The sequence below is a fragment of the Epinephelus lanceolatus genome, chromosome 21, assembly GCF_041903045.1.
Source record: "Epinephelus lanceolatus isolate andai-2023 chromosome 21, ASM4190304v1, whole genome shotgun sequence".
In the NCBI taxonomy this organism is placed as follows: domain Eukaryota; kingdom Metazoa; phylum Chordata; class Actinopteri; order Perciformes; family Serranidae; genus Epinephelus; species Epinephelus lanceolatus.
The window spans coordinates 35,587,533-35,602,774 of record NC_135754.1 but is presented as its reverse complement, the minus strand read 5'-3'; the positions used below and the strand labels follow the sequence as shown (position 1 = coordinate 35,602,774).

The following is a 15,242-nucleotide window of genomic DNA, read 5'->3' as shown; positions in this document are numbered from 1 at the left end:
CAAAGCAGGTAAAGTGACACATTTCCAACTCTTAACAGGAACGGTAACACTTTACTTGAAGGTATCAACATAAGGGTGACATGACACTGTCATAACTACAACATGACACTGTCATGAACTTGTCATGAACATTATGTACATGTCATAAACATTTATGACTGCTGTCATTAAATGTCATTCATTTTTTGTAATGACAAGTTGACATTGTTTGGGTTTCTTGATTATGACAACTTGACATGAGTGACATTACCAGAAGATGTCTTTGTCTTATGACAACTTGTCATTAACATAAAGACATCTTCTGGTAATGTCATCCTGCTTAATGTCAAGTTGTCATAATAAGGACATCCCAAACAATGTCAACTTATCATTACAAAAACCAAATGACACTTAATGACAGAAGTCATAAACGTTTGTGGCATGTACATAATGTTCATGACAGGTTCATGACAGTGTCATGTCATAGCTATGACAGTGTCATATCACTGTTATGTAGATACCTTAAAGTAAAGTGTTACCACAGGAACTTCTTGTATGTGTGTTTGACATTCGCAGCAGTGCAAACACAAAGTTCACACTCTGACTTTAACTGTGATCTCTGTGTTATTTTAATTCTATTTGATAAAGTCTGAATAGAAACAAATGTTACCTTGACCAGGTTGTATCTGTTGAAGACTCCTCCAGCATGGCCGCCGTCTCGGTGCTCCCTGATTGTACTCTGCATCTGGTCAACAAAAACAAGCTTCTCATTGGTCACATCTGAAGGTCATGTGATAAACCACAAGAAGAAGAAGGCAGGACGACGATTCCCTCTCCGACAACATTCTTACTGCGCTTTCATTTTATTGATGTCTATAAAAAATCAGTATCTGATCATTCCAGACCCTGTAAAGGTTCGACTCCTCGGTGCAGCTTAACTTCGCTGCACATTAATCATTCACTCACACAGACTCTCAGTGTGACAGTTAATTAATATTATCTTCAGTACACTGGCAGTGACTGGGGAGGGATTATTTTGTACTTTTCTATTTTTTTCTCTCTCACCCTGATTTATGATTAATCAGTCCATGTTTCTTTGGATTCATAGATGCCACTGATACACGCTCCTGCTTACCTCACATTCCTGCAATGACCATTCAGCACTGCACTTTTGTTACATTGAAAAATCGCAATAAAAAAAATTGAACTGAAAAGAAAATGTAGGAGCTGGCATGAAATACAATTAAAAATCACTCAATGAAAATGGTGAGTTGTTACACTCTTGTTCAACCAAATTCTCATCGCTAGTGTCACCCTCTGTAGTGTTCAGTGTGTCAGACTTTTCTGACACACAGTATAAAAACAAAATTGGGGAGTGCAGTAAAATGCCGCCTACCTACTTTTATTTATACAGAATGTGCCTTTTTCGGGGCAATGGGGGGCGTGAGCAAGTAACAAAACGTGTAGCTCAGCGTGTGACGTAAACAGTGACATGGGAGGGAAGCCGCGGCTGGTCAGTCCTTCAGCGATTCTCTCATAAGTCGGCCCGTTCTTCACCGTCCCCGTCATCTGACGGTTAATGGCCTCTTCGTTTGCGAGGACAAGGAGGGCGCACAATTCCTTGTCTCCCCAGTTGCTCATCTTTACAGTGTCTGTCAGGTTTGTGTTTCCCTCTTGCTACTAGCTGCTCGCTAATTCCTGCTATCAGCTGTTTCCTGTTTATCCACCGCCAGTGGCTCGCACGTGTGGCATCATCAACAGCTCCTCCCACAAGTCATCAACAGCTCCTCCCACAAGTCATCAACAGCTCCTCCCGTGGCGGAAGGGCGCCTCATTCTTTTAAAACTAAAAAGGTTCCACCAATATGTCTACCCTACACGGGGGAAAATTGGGCACCTCGGATCAACTCGCCAATCCGGCTCTGTGTGTCTAAACGCTCGCAGCTTGCCGACAAAACAGCCCAACATTCGCTGAAAATCTGGCAGTGTAAAAGGGGCTACAGAGGCACAGCTCAGCTGGGTGCCCCCAGTATTGGAGTTCGCAGATTATTCTCAGATAATATTACAGTAGACCTCACATTTATTTTTCACCTAAGGCATTCCACCTGCCTGAACACAGACTGATGTCGAGCCCTGTGACAGACACACACAACGCCTCCACGTACAGTTCACTCATTTAGTTGACCTACAGGTAACAAGCATAATTTTTCTTTCCCATCGCCTGATCGATTGGTTGAATAGTAGGTGGAATTTCAGGCTTTTCTTTTTCTTTTTATAATAAGCAGTAGAACCTGTTTAAGAAAAAGCTCGTACCTCCTCCTCCACCGACTGGAACTCTTTGTCGTCAGCTGCGAGGTCGATCAGGATTGTCCCACTGTTGGCTGTATTCAACGTCAGGTAGGGGTTGAGACCTGACAAACACACACACACACACACACACACACACATCAAGATAAAACTTCACTTTTCATTTGATGCAGGAAGACAAGAAGACATGAGTAATGTGATGTGCATTAAACTGCGTGTTAAAGGTTACATCTTCAAGTGTGTGTGACTGTGTGTGTGTCCTCACTCTGCGGCCCGCTGATGAGCCTCTCCACTCCCTTGATGATCTTGTGTCGGTGTCCGTAGGCGTTGATGCCGATCTCCTTCAGCTCACGGTGACCCATCTCCACCAGCACATCCAGAGTGATCTGTAGACACACACACACACACACACACACACACACACGTGCGTTAGTGATGAAATTGTTAAAGTTGCCATATGATGTGCTCACAGCTTGTTCTGCTGCTCTTGTGTTGCTGATCTCACCTGCTCTCTGTCAAAGATCTCCAGAAGATGCTCCAGTCCCAGATTCTTCAAGAACTGACAGATGCTGAACTCAACTCCTGGAACTACACACACACACACACACACACACACACACACAGCTGTAATTTGATGTTATCACTTTATGTAGTCTGAGGAGTTTTCTAGCAAAGACAACGTTCACTGTACGACTTCTCAATCTCAAACAGTCAACAATGACCAGCAATGAACTTCCTTCCTCCCTTTTACAATAGATTTTAAGATTTTGCTGATCACTTCATGGTCTCTGTCCAAGGTATATCTCCAACCTCTTAGCACCGTACACACCAGGACGTACTTTGAGGTCCTCTGAGGCAGCAGAGGTCGTCTGTCTGTCTGTTCCAGAGGCTGAAAACTTAAGGGGACAGCGTTTGCTGTCGGGGGCCCGAGGCTCTGGACATTTGATTGTACTTTCGAGTCGAATGCTCACAGTTGAGTCAGGTTCATTAAGTCAGATTTTATAAAAATAAGGACGTCCTAATTTTGCAAGTGCCAATATCTGCTGGGTTAAAAGCCGGAGTCGGACTGGCTATCGGGAGCTCTGGTAGGATGGGACCTTTTTGGTGCACCAGCAAAAATCAGTAAAAGTAGTGACCAAGTAGTTTGTTTTGTATAAACTAAGATCTAAACGTTAAAACAGAGGTGGCATCAGAAAGTCTTTTGGGAAACAACTCTGAAGTTGTTTAGGTTTGAGGACTTCTTTATTCACTCACCTTCCTCTTTCTTCTCAGCACCCAGTGAGCCTTCGACCGCCGACAGCAGCGCCGACATCTCAGGGAACGCAGAAGACGAGGGCTGCGGTGTAGACGACGAGCTTGAAGTGTTAGAAGCTGCGGTGGCGCTGCTGTTGGTCGCAGCCGCTGCTGTGGCTTCAAGACCTGAGGAGGAGGAAGAGGAGGAGGAAGAAGAGGAAGAAGAGGACAGAAGTGGTGGGACCATGGCAATGGGTGGAGCACCAGAGGCCGACGCTGCCACGCTGATGACCTGAGGTTTATAACAGCCGGGGAGAGCAGAGGGAGGCATGGCGGCGGTTAACAACGCCCGGACATCATCCGCCTGCAGGAAGAGGAGGAGGAGGAGGGGGGGGGGGGGCAAGCAGAAGATGATAATGAAAAGAAAGAGTGAATGATGAAAAGGAAAGGAAGGATACAGAAGGGGTGGAGAACATGGGAGACAATGAGGAAAAGAGAGGAGGAAGAGAAGTTAAGAGAATCCATCTTGAGATCATTCTGTATGTTTTTCAGTGGACTGTCCCTTTAAATCAAAGAGGCGGACCGTGACCAAGTCAAGCGATGACTGTCCTTCCTGGTTGCGGAGGGTGGGGTCTGCCCCGTGAGCCAATAGGAGGGCGCAGAGCTGCGTGCGGCCCTTCTGAGCAGCCTCGTGCAGCGGAGTGAACGCCCACTTATCTGTGGCGTTGACGCAGGCGTCGTACTTGATGAGCAGAGCGGCCACGTCTACGTGCTGGAACATAAATACAGGAAGAAAACTGAATGAATGAGTCTGACATAAAAGTTCATCTTCGTCGTGTTCATCAGTTTCATTTTAAAGTCTGTGAGGCTGCTGTGAGGCGCAGCAGTGTGGTCATAACGCCTCCAGTTTGGAGAAGCAGACAGGAGTACAGACATAGACGAACCCAAGGTGATATGTAAACTCATCTTCATTGGTCGACTACAAACATGACGTATCATCTGAAACATGGAAGTAGCTACATGCCCATTAGCCCACAGCGTCATTAACAGGCGGCTCGCTCAGTGTGTGACATGCACTTGGAGATAAAATATAAGCCTATATTAATGAAGGTTCATTCATGAGCTCTTTCTTCAGACACAAACAGTCCTCAAACGTCTGTTCTCAGCTCAACAGCTCTCATTGTGCCGCCTTGTTTAAATAAAACCTGTTTGTTCTTCTCCCCCCAAAAAATCAGAGGCCGACGAACGGAGAGAACTTCAAGGTCATAAAATACAAAACTGTGGTTTGTGATGGAGGTGATGTAAGAGATGAAGAGATGCAAGGATGAGCTGTGAGAGAGGTGGAGGGAAGAAAATGAGTCTCTGCTGATCGGACTAGACAAGAGGCCTGGAGTGCTACACACACACACACACACACACACACACACACACGTATCATTTCACTCCTCATCAAGGGTGTGTGCTTTTGCCCACTTTCAGTCTCTTCAATCATCAGATCATCAATCAGAGGACTGAATCAAAGAGGACAAAGCCAGAGCTGAGTAACACCCTCCTCAAGATGAAGCGGTCTGGTCAGAAACTGAAACTGTTCCCACAGGCAACCAGCTAAAATTAGTCGAAAGTTTTCACAGTTTGGTTCAGGTTGGTGTTTGGATTGCTATTTGTTAATTATATAAAGAGGCGTGATGATGCCGGTGTTATTGAGCATAGGCTTTATCTTTATCTCATTAATGTTTCTTATTCAGGTCTTTCTTAGAAAAGAGACCTTAACCTCAATCACTGCGTGATTATATAAAGGTAGAAAAATAAATAAATACAGAGGAGGAGAACAGAATATGAAACAGCCTTTATTTCATTAAAAACTAAATGAGAACAGTGAAATAGGAGCGCTATTCCTGACCAGCGCGTCAAAAGACATGCAGGCCAGGGAAACGAAACAAACAACCCCATGAATCTCTTTATTAATAGCCTATAAAATGACGTGTTTTCTCCTGCGGGACGGGAGAAGACACAAAATCAATGCATCTCTGTTATTGTGCAGGCATAGATTCTCAGAGTTTTGTGGGAGTGGGCGGTAATGGTCAGAAATTCAGCGGGAGCGGGCAGGAGCGGGGTGAAGAAAACACAAAACTACTGTGAGTGGCTCAAATAACACTACTAAATAACATAAAATAAACAAAGTTAACGAATGAAACAAATGAATTTAACAAATGAATCACTTGGCCATAATATTGCTGTGGAGGAAGAGAATGTTGCTGACCGACTGCGGTCCCAATCCCGTGCGTCTCTCTTCCAAGATGCACCCACAGACACTAAAGGCCCGCTCTGAAGGTGCACTGGATGCGGGGATACTGAAGATGAAACGCGCCAGCTTTGAGAGCGCTGGGAAGTAGAGGGCTCAGTGCGCCTTCAGACCTTGTTTGAGCTTCTTTTCCACATCATTTGTTAACTCCATCCTGTCGCTATAGGCTACATCCCGATCCCACAGTGTTTTTTTAGCTGCCTGTTCCCGCCCGCAGCAAAGTTCAAACCGCCCGCTCCCGCAAGAACAGCCCTCTATTTTGTTGTCATGAACAACTGTACCATGTTGCATTGCTGTATGTGTGTGTTATCCCCTCTCACCCCATAGGAGGCAGCGTTGTGCAGAGGAATCAGTCCTCCTTTATCTTGAGAGTTGACCTCAGCTCCGTGCTGCAGCAGGTACTCCGCCACCTCCAGGTTGTTATAGCCCGCTGTGACACACACAGAGGGAGGGAGAGTTAGGTGCACTATTAAAAAAAAATATTTCTGTCTGTCCTGCTTCAAATTGTTAAATTTGCAAACAGTTTTTTATAATTTAGTCCCAGCAAGTGCAGAGTTAAACTGACTACATGTGCAATAACTGTATCAGTCTGCCTGGCTTATAATTTACTCATCAAGCTCCAGTCAGAAGACTGCAGGACACTCAGGAGAATGTGTGTCCTCTTGTGCTAGCTTTTGAGCTTTTGGAGGTCCAGATTGAGGTCTAGACCTGCACTGTGAGGACATTTTGTCTTGTCCGCACTTTTTCGAACAGCTTTTTGTGTGTGTGTGTTTCAGTACCAGCCAGGTGCAGCGGTGTGGAGTGTCTCCCCTGTGTGTCTCTGCAGTTGACGTTGTCGTGCGTGCAGAGTTTCTTCACTCGGGCCAGGCAGCCTTTCTTGGCGGCGTCCAGCAGCGCGGCGTCGCCCCGCAGCAGGTCCTGGATGTCCGTGTCGGCGTCCTTCACCAGATCTAGAGGGGTGTTCCCGTCCCGGTTCTTCCGGGTCGGGTCAGCACCGTGCTGGAGATAACAGGAAACATTAGTGAGAGCTTTGATCTGAAACAATAAACCCTCACCTGTCTGAGCACGAGCCCATGTTAGTGTGTGCGTGTGTGTGTGTGTGTGTGTGTGCATACCTGCAGCAGGAGTTTACAGATGTCATATTTGCCCTTGGCGGCAGCTTCGTGCAGCGGTGTGAACTTCCAGAGGTCGGCCACGTTCACCACAGCGCCATGGAGGACCAACAACTCAGCGACCTCATAGTGACCGTATGAGCAGGCGTTATGGAGAGGAACCAGACCGCTGACACACACACAGAGACACACTCTGTCACTTTGTGCTAGTGTGTATGTAATGTAATAATTTAACAGGGATGTGAAACAGTTTACAGTTAACACAGTCATCCTTGGTCACTGGTTGTCGCTGTGATATTTTCTCTTTCTAACTTCAACCTTATTTTCAAGAACAATTTGCCAAATCTTAGAGAATACGTTCAACTCCTTATTCAGAATATACTGCACTATATTTACCCTCTGCTATTTTATGTGTCCACCCTGAGTGTGTCAATGTTTGCTCCATGTAGAGCCTCAAAAATCATGAATGGCATGTATGTGTACACTTCTTTCTGCTAACCACCCCCCAACTCAACGAGACTCTGCAGCTGTCAGCGATGGCACAAAATGAGGATGATAAGGAAGTGTCCGAAAGAGTCAGATAACTGCTCGCTATGGAGTAAACCACTGGGTGTCTGTTAGTGGTAGTGACGGAGTGAGCGGGAGAAAGAGGAGTTTAAGCTGAGTATTTTCAATTTCACATTCTGTAAATTATCAAATAAAAGCTGTATTTAAAGAAACAGTTTGGATTTTTTGAAGTGGGGTTGTATGTGGTACTTGTCCATAGTCAGTGTATTACCTACAGTAGATGTCAGTCGCACTCCTCCAGGAGCACTGACACAGGAGCAAAGCAATTTACTGCTGTGGAATTGAGCAGCAGCAAAACGTATTTTAGCCACCCAAAAAAAATCCACCAAGCGTCATGTACGAAGCACACACTGGACGTGTCACACTGCCGCTCATCAACAAACGACCACGCAAAGCTATTTCTACTTTTACTTACAGATCTGCACTTCCTCCTCCTCTGCGTTAGCTTAAAGTCATGTGTGGACAGCCACTGATTAAACTTGACTTCTCACCTGAAGAGCTGATCTCCAGAACTATGACTCATCAGGAAGTATCTTTTTGGCCTCTGTCTTTATAATGATGGGACTGTGGGTTGTTTAGCTCGGGATGTTTCTCGACCTTAACAACGAGTCTCTGCACATCCATTCTTTATCACACACGAGACACAGCTACAGAGATCTCTTTATAAGCAGTGGTGAGGAGAGGAGTCGAGCTGCCGCAAGAGCTGCTACGGGATCTGGTGTGTACAAGCAGAAAGTGTAGGAAAATGCAATTAATTCAGGGGGTGGTGAGGCTGGAAATAGGGGAGGCACGTCCAGGTGCACTGACACACATCAGCTGCCGCCGGTGTGTGGGGTTGTACATTGAAAATAACATATTTTTTGACCCGCGGCATTGTGTTTTGGGCTTAAGTTTGTTTGTGTTATTGACTTTGGGGACTTTGGTATTTCAACAGGGTTAGTTTGGATCCGTGCAGCTCCTGTGTTCAGCGATCCAAAATTAGTTGTTTTTTTTCCCAATGGAGTCTGGCTTTGAAGAGAGCGTAGATAATGGCGTCAGCTCCCCGTCAGAAATCACTATTTGACATTAAGGTAAAGCTGAGAAAATATTCCAGATGTAGTGCGCACTAAACTCATACTGACTTTTTCAGGGGGCTAACATATGTTTTGCTGCTGCCCCTGTCCGTAGCAGTACACTGCTTAACATATAAGAAAATACTGCTTTTGATCACCAGCACAGGTCACAGAGAAGAAACGTCGAAATGTTTCTTTCACAGCCGTTTGAGAGCGAGGACACGCTCACTCAACATAGGACCGAAATGGAAAAAACAAAGAATTTAAAGAACTCTGCCGGCCTTATTCACCACTCTCAGAATAATCGTCCTCACCCTTTATCCTTGGCGTGCACGTCGGCTCCGTGCTGCAGCAGGAACTGGACAATAGCCAGCCGGTTGTAGCCGGCGGCAAAGTGCAGCGGCGTGGACTGTCGACCCTCCACATCCCTGCAGTTCACATTCTGCATTGTGCAGAGCTTCTACACAGGGGACGGAAAGAGAAAGAGAATGAAATGAACAAACTTTATCATCCACCAACATTCAGCTGTCAGACAGTCAAACTGAGAAGCTTCTTTTAGGGGTAATTTTAACTAACTGTGTTATTCTCCTCCTCTGCAGACACTCAGAGTTACACCTGTTCCTCTGCTCCTCACACAAGTCACAACATCGCAATACAGTTAATATTGTTGTGAAGAGGCGCAAGTTCCCAAACAAACCTGCAGTTAATGAAACTGCAGTAGAACATGGCTGCCAGAGGGTGAGTTAAAGCTACATCTCTCTTACCTTGACAATGTCCAGATCTCCTGTTTTGGAGGCTTCCAGCAGCTGTCGGTCCACCTCAGAGTTCCCGATCAAAACTCCCTCTGCTGACAAATAAGAAATATAACACCATTAAACAATACTAATAACCACCTGACGGCTCTCTGCAGAGCTGCAGAGTGAGAGGAGTGTCTGGATGTGGATTTATTTTTCACTGTTAATTCTCATTTTGAGTTTTTTTTTCCATCTAAAGTCTGTAATGTTCTCTAATAAACACACACAGGGGTCTCATGGATAAAAGCACTGAAGGTTTCTGAGGTGTTTCCGAGAAATCAGGTTCTTCAGTTTGTTGGATGGCTCTAAAAACTACGATACCCATGAGCCTCAGCTGCAGTCGCTGTGGACAAGAAGCTTTTAGAAACTGAAATCACAGAGCAACACGTGAACACAGTGCGGACAGGTGCAAAGGTTTACAATCTAAGTTATGTTTGATAATTACAGCCCTGTCAGCCTGACTTCAATGGCAGTTAATATTTGGTGTGTCGCAGCACTCCAGCTCTGGATCCTGAGAGCGTATGTCCAAACTGACACATGTAATTTACTGGTGCACTCCTAGTAAATGCTGTTATCCTGATACTAATGATCTGGGATGATCAGAGTGAACTCAGTGTCTAAAATGAGCCGCACACCTTGCAGTATCTCCTGCACGCTCTCGTTGCCCAGCTGTGAAGCTGACAGTCCCTGCAGTGACGTGAGCAGCGGGTCGCAGCCGGCGGTCAGCAGCAGTCTGCAGGTCTGCAGGTGTCCGCAGTGAGCAGCTCGATGCAGCGCCGTCTGGCCGAGGTGATCCACCGCATTCACCTGGAGGGAGGGGAAGGAAGGTCAGCCTCATCTGTTCAGGTTCTTAACAATGTTTGTCCTTCAGGGATCAAATTAGTTTTATTGCAGTAACAGACAGTTTAAAGAAGATAAACTTTTTATTGTTGAAGAACGTTAACAGCCACACGTTAAAGCAACATTTCAGCTTGCTCAACATGTTCAGGTTGCTCACCTTGGCTTCATGTTTGACCAAAACCTCGATGACGTCGTTGTGGGCTTTCTCTGACGCTATGTGGAGAGGGGTCAGCAGGCTGAGGGAGCACAGTGACATCACAACAGGCTCAGGTGCAAAGAATCTAAAAGCAATCTTTCCCAAATCTGTGTTATAATTAGGAGCCCGTGGTACCAACCACTCTTGTGAACACGTTATATGTTGCAGCTCTCCAGCCAATAAGTGACGTCAAATACAAGGGCAATTTTTGAGTCTTTTATAAAGAAATAAAATCAAGTGCTGGTCTCTTCTAATAGAAAGAGAAGGTCAACCCACTTTTAGACAAAGAAAACAATGATGAGTGCGGCAGCTGCCTCCGGTTTTAAAACTAAGGGCTGAATGGTAAACAGCACCTAGAGGCATAAGAGTGGAGGCTGCTGCACGGCAATAAATTACATCACCATAGTCTAGCAACGACAGATTGCTTCCACAATCTTCTTTCTACAAGATAGAGGAAAACAGGAATTGTTTCTGTATAAATCAAGTCTAATTCTTATTTTTTGTTGGTGCAATCAATATGTGCATTTTGTAAAGCACTGAAGAATGCTGCAGGTTTTCAAGGCATCACAGTGCTTTCTATTATCTACAGACAATGTTATTTAATATCAACATGACACTAGCCCTGCTTTTCTGCTCACTGACTGCGTCGGCTCGGTGCTTGCAAATTGGCTCTTGAGCGCCACTTGTGAACTGCTCAAAGAAGCAAGCCGAGAGACTCATGACACACTGCAGACTAAATATGTGAACCTGTCAGGGACCTTATCTCCAAGCTACAGCCAATGACAGCGCAAGACACGGGTTGAGGACAGAGACAAGCACTGGTGTGACGCTTTACACAGTGTCTTTGTGTCTGTGTGTTTGAGAAAGAGAGAGGGTGGAAGGTGGACTACTGCAGGTAATCTTTCTTTAACTTATAAGCCTAATAACTTCCTGGGAATGCTGCTTTGTCATTTTTTTTAGCTTTGATATTTTCTAGTAAGCACCTGCAGAGCCTGAGCGGTGGTTCATCAGACTCCTGACTACATGACAGCAGGTGGTGTAGTGTCAACTGTGCAGCGATATGACAACTTTGAAAGTCGTGTAGTGTGATCTGAGCTTGAACTAAACCACAGACTTGTCAATACTCACTCTTTATTCTTCTCGTTGACGTTGGCACCCTTCCTCAACAGAATTTCACACACTTGTTTCCTCTTTGGGTACGGAGAGGCAGACGCACAATGCTGAGGTATTGAAACACACACATGTACACATGTTTTTAGTGGGAGGTGGTGTTTATTTTATGAGCTGTATCATTTAAGAACTAACTGCTTGAGAATTTACAGTAAATTAAAATAAAGACAGTTAGTTGAACTTTAATTGTGAATCTTTAAATGTTTAAATTTTAAGATGCAGTCCAGTGGTATTTATCAGCTCTGAGATAATTACACGATAGTGGAGCAGACAGTTTTTAAAGGTGCACTGAAGCTCGCAAGCAGCTGTGATGAATCCATATTACATCATCTGTGTGTCTACATGTTACCAGTGCGGTCTCCTGAGTGTGTGGATGTTTGAAGCTGATGGTCTCCAGATTCAGGTGCTTCTTGACTCGCAGCACGTCAGCCTCCCTGGCTGCCTGCAGCAGGCTGTGACCTCTGAACTCATCTGTCAGAGAGCACAGTCAACAACATTAACGATTCATGATGCACTGAGAGGACTGTCAGAGATCCTGACTCCACTGTAAAGAGTGAATCCCTCTGATTGTATCGAGGTGTTTTCAGCTCTGACTGAGTAATGACGAAGAAGAGAAGAAGTGATGTGATGTTTCTATCAGGTGTTTTTGTTTCTCAAATCAGGTCAGACCGCGTTATGTCTTCATATCTGAACAATGTATCTGTATTTACATCCCTAAAGGGCCGTCCACACCAAGAATAATAACTATGGTGATGTGAGCATCCACACTGATGAACAATAACGTTCGAGTGTCTGCTGCTCGCTGCAGCTGTGCTGGCATCTTAGGAAAATGGATGTTGATGACCTGTTACTGATATAAGCTGTGCAGAGAAACAAAAAGAAATCCACAAGGATCTGAATTCAGGAAATTCTTCAAAAAGCGCTATGGGAGTCTTTTGAAGACAAATTTTATTCATACTTTCTTTCAGCATCAGTTCAATCATATCCTGGTGATTGTCAAAGAGGCCAAAGACTGCTTTTATCAATGTGAAATTTGCTGCCTAATATTTCGTTATAAAACTAAAGGTGACATCCTGTATTTTTTTAATGGATTTTGGGTGGCTGTCAGTGTTTCTATCGCTCATTACATCGCTCTGAATGTCATCCCAACAATATTTTTTGTTGTTGTTATAGCCTGCCCAGTTGCCAGAAGGAAATGCTGACATTGTACGGTTCTGCAAACCATGAATAGGTTACATTTGTACGCTTCATACTTACAATATCAACGTTTCTAAAGTGGCGTAAAGATATGAGCTGACTTTGTCACCAGGCGGTGGAGGTGACGGATGCTATGACACTGAGGTGAGATGCCTGCCAAGCTGTTTTTTACCGAGTCATTGCTGTTTTTCAAGAGGCTGTGCCTTTAAAACGAGGTATTTAAAGCCAATGATCATGATCTTTGCCAAAAACTAACCACAAGTTAACCCCAGCTGTGCTGAAATGTAAAGAAATATAAAGTTTCAACCAATCTGCTACAAAATACCATGCAACTGTAACATGCATAGTTTGCAGAAACGTACAATGCCAATATTTTTTTCTGGTGATTGGGTTGTTATAATTGTGGTGTGGTCTTTGCATCACTTGAGTTGGAACAATTTTTAAAACATATATTTATATTTATCGTCACAGTTATTGTTCTCAGTGTGGATGGCCCCTAACACGCTGCAGATATGTACAATACGGTACAGTGCGGTGCAGTACGATACGACAAAGCATGGTATGGTACAGAGTGGTGCAGTGCAATGCGGTATGGTGCGATGCAATACAATAAGATATGGAACAATATGATACGAAACAATACGATATGAAATGATGAGATATGATACACTAGGATATAGTATGATTGTTGCATTGCGGTGGTGTGTGGTGCGATACAATACCATACTATACGATAAGATACAATATGGTACTGTACAATACGTCAGTTTACACTAAAATTAATTTTGCACCCTGAGGCAGTTCTGTTAAATAAATTTACACACATGTTAAACGCACAGTTACACACATCACCCTTCAGTATAGTAAGAAAGATAATGGAGGTAAACAGAACGTACAGGCCAGCCGCTCTTTAAGCTGCACGGTGGGAGCGAGGTCAATGGAGCTTTTATTGTGACAGTTGAGGAAGGTGGGGTCGGCTCCATAACTCAGCAGGAGAGAACACACCTAAACACAAAATACAAACAGTCACAACCGGCAGAGTACAAGAACAAGGACCTGGAAGTGTTTTTATTATACATATATTCAACTCATGCTGTTACTGAATTCTGGCATTAATATAGAAAATAAGATGATACTAACATGCTTTTGTTACATGAGGTTTACACATATTAACTTCTACACTGCATACATGTCCTGTAACTACGGTCTGATATTGTTTGAAATGTTTTGATACTACTGCCAGTACAATATCTGAGCTGTGGCATCAATACCAAAAATGTGTTATTCATACCTTACTTTGAGAAATTTATTAAATTAGGAACTTTAAAAATTAAAAATGTTTAAACATTTAATTTAGCAAAAGAAACCATAGTTTCTTAAATTACTTAAATTACTAAATTAAACAGTCAGTAACAACAAAAATGTTAAGATTCAATGAAGGTATGTAACGCAGCATATTCACCAACCTGCTCCACTGAATTACAGTTTTGTGGTATTTGTATTTAACTTGAATATTTCCAATTTGCTATTTCATGCCTCTGCTTCAGCACATTTCAGAGGAAAATACGACACTTTTTGCTCCACTGCAAATAAAACTCCAAGTAAATCAAATCTGCACAGATGTGTGTTATTAACTGTGCTGCAGGAATTAATGAAACATTTTCTTCAGAATTTCCTGCCGGCATTTTAAAGACTACAGTCAGACTCTGATCACTGTTGTGAGGTCAGACTCCTGCTGCTTTTAAAATGAGACTGAAAACATATCAGACACACCCTGCTGCGTACAGCGACTCCTGTGTGGAGCGAGGATCATCATGTGGCTGTTGTAATTAGTTAAATAACTAATTAAGTAAAGTGGGGTTTAGAAAAGCGCCGTCCTGTACCTCAACACGGTTCTTCGAGGCAGCTTCATGAAGAGGAGTGAACTGCCACAGGTCCATGGCGTTAACACAGGCTCCATGCTGCACACAGAGAGAAGCTTTATTAGTTTAATGACCGGAAACATTAAACTTGTCGTCTGTGAGCTACACACAGAATTACTGCACTGCTCTGCTTTTAACATCATTTTCACATGTGCATGATGTCTAACTGAGTTTATTGAGCACATCATTAACAAAGTTATAATACTTAAGATTCTCATCAAATCAAACCACATGTTGATACTATATATGGTATTACATTTTCCAGCATGGATTCAGATTGCCTTCACACACAGGAAAAGACGCAGCCTATATCAGTGTTACTGTTTGATATTTCATCTGATTGAAATCAGCTTTACTGTTTACTGTTAGGTCTCCTGATGATAAGTTACTGCTAATGCTAACACAATGCTTCCTACTGCTGCTGCTTTACATTAAAACAATTCAACTGGACAAACATGGGGGCTTTTAATGTGAATTGTGGAGAAGTCACAGGAAATTCAAAGTATTTTGTCAAGCCGTGAAGGACAATTTCAGTTCCTGTATAAAAACAAGGTAAATTAACTGTTTTTAAG

General features: G+C 43.7%; 1 protein-coding gene across 2 annotated transcripts in view; it reads right to left on the bottom strand.

Annotated features, from left to right (window-relative positions):
* LOC117247350 (poly [ADP-ribose] polymerase tankyrase-2) overlaps positions 1 to 15,242 on the bottom strand; it is a 41,965-nt gene that overhangs the window by 13,500 nt on the left and 13,223 nt on the right. The window contains exons 10-26 of one of the 2 annotated variants that reach the window (XM_033611859.2): positions 14,632 to 14,709; positions 13,645 to 13,753; positions 11,901 to 12,022; positions 11,510 to 11,601; positions 10,343 to 10,421; positions 9,981 to 10,152; positions 9,316 to 9,398; positions 8,866 to 9,011; positions 6,936 to 7,101; positions 6,600 to 6,819; positions 6,141 to 6,250; positions 4,102 to 4,290; positions 3,540 to 3,882; positions 2,791 to 2,873; positions 2,551 to 2,671; positions 2,292 to 2,389; positions 650 to 724 (exon numbers count right to left, since the gene is read on the bottom strand). In XM_033611859.2, coding sequence (XP_033467750.1) covers positions 650 to 724; positions 2,292 to 2,389; positions 2,551 to 2,671; positions 2,791 to 2,873; positions 3,540 to 3,882; positions 4,102 to 4,290; positions 6,141 to 6,250; positions 6,600 to 6,819; positions 6,936 to 7,101; positions 8,866 to 9,011; positions 9,316 to 9,398; positions 9,981 to 10,152; positions 10,343 to 10,421; positions 11,510 to 11,601; positions 11,901 to 12,022; positions 13,645 to 13,753; positions 14,632 to 14,709 — 2,286 coding nt within the window. The remainder of the gene's footprint in view (positions 1 to 649; positions 725 to 2,291; positions 2,390 to 2,550; positions 2,672 to 2,790; positions 2,874 to 3,539; positions 3,883 to 4,101; positions 4,291 to 6,140; positions 6,251 to 6,599; positions 6,820 to 6,935; positions 7,102 to 8,865; positions 9,012 to 9,315; positions 9,399 to 9,980; positions 10,153 to 10,342; positions 10,422 to 11,509; positions 11,602 to 11,900; positions 12,023 to 13,644; positions 13,754 to 14,631; positions 14,710 to 15,242) is intronic. The other variant, XM_033611860.2, reaches the window with a different exon arrangement.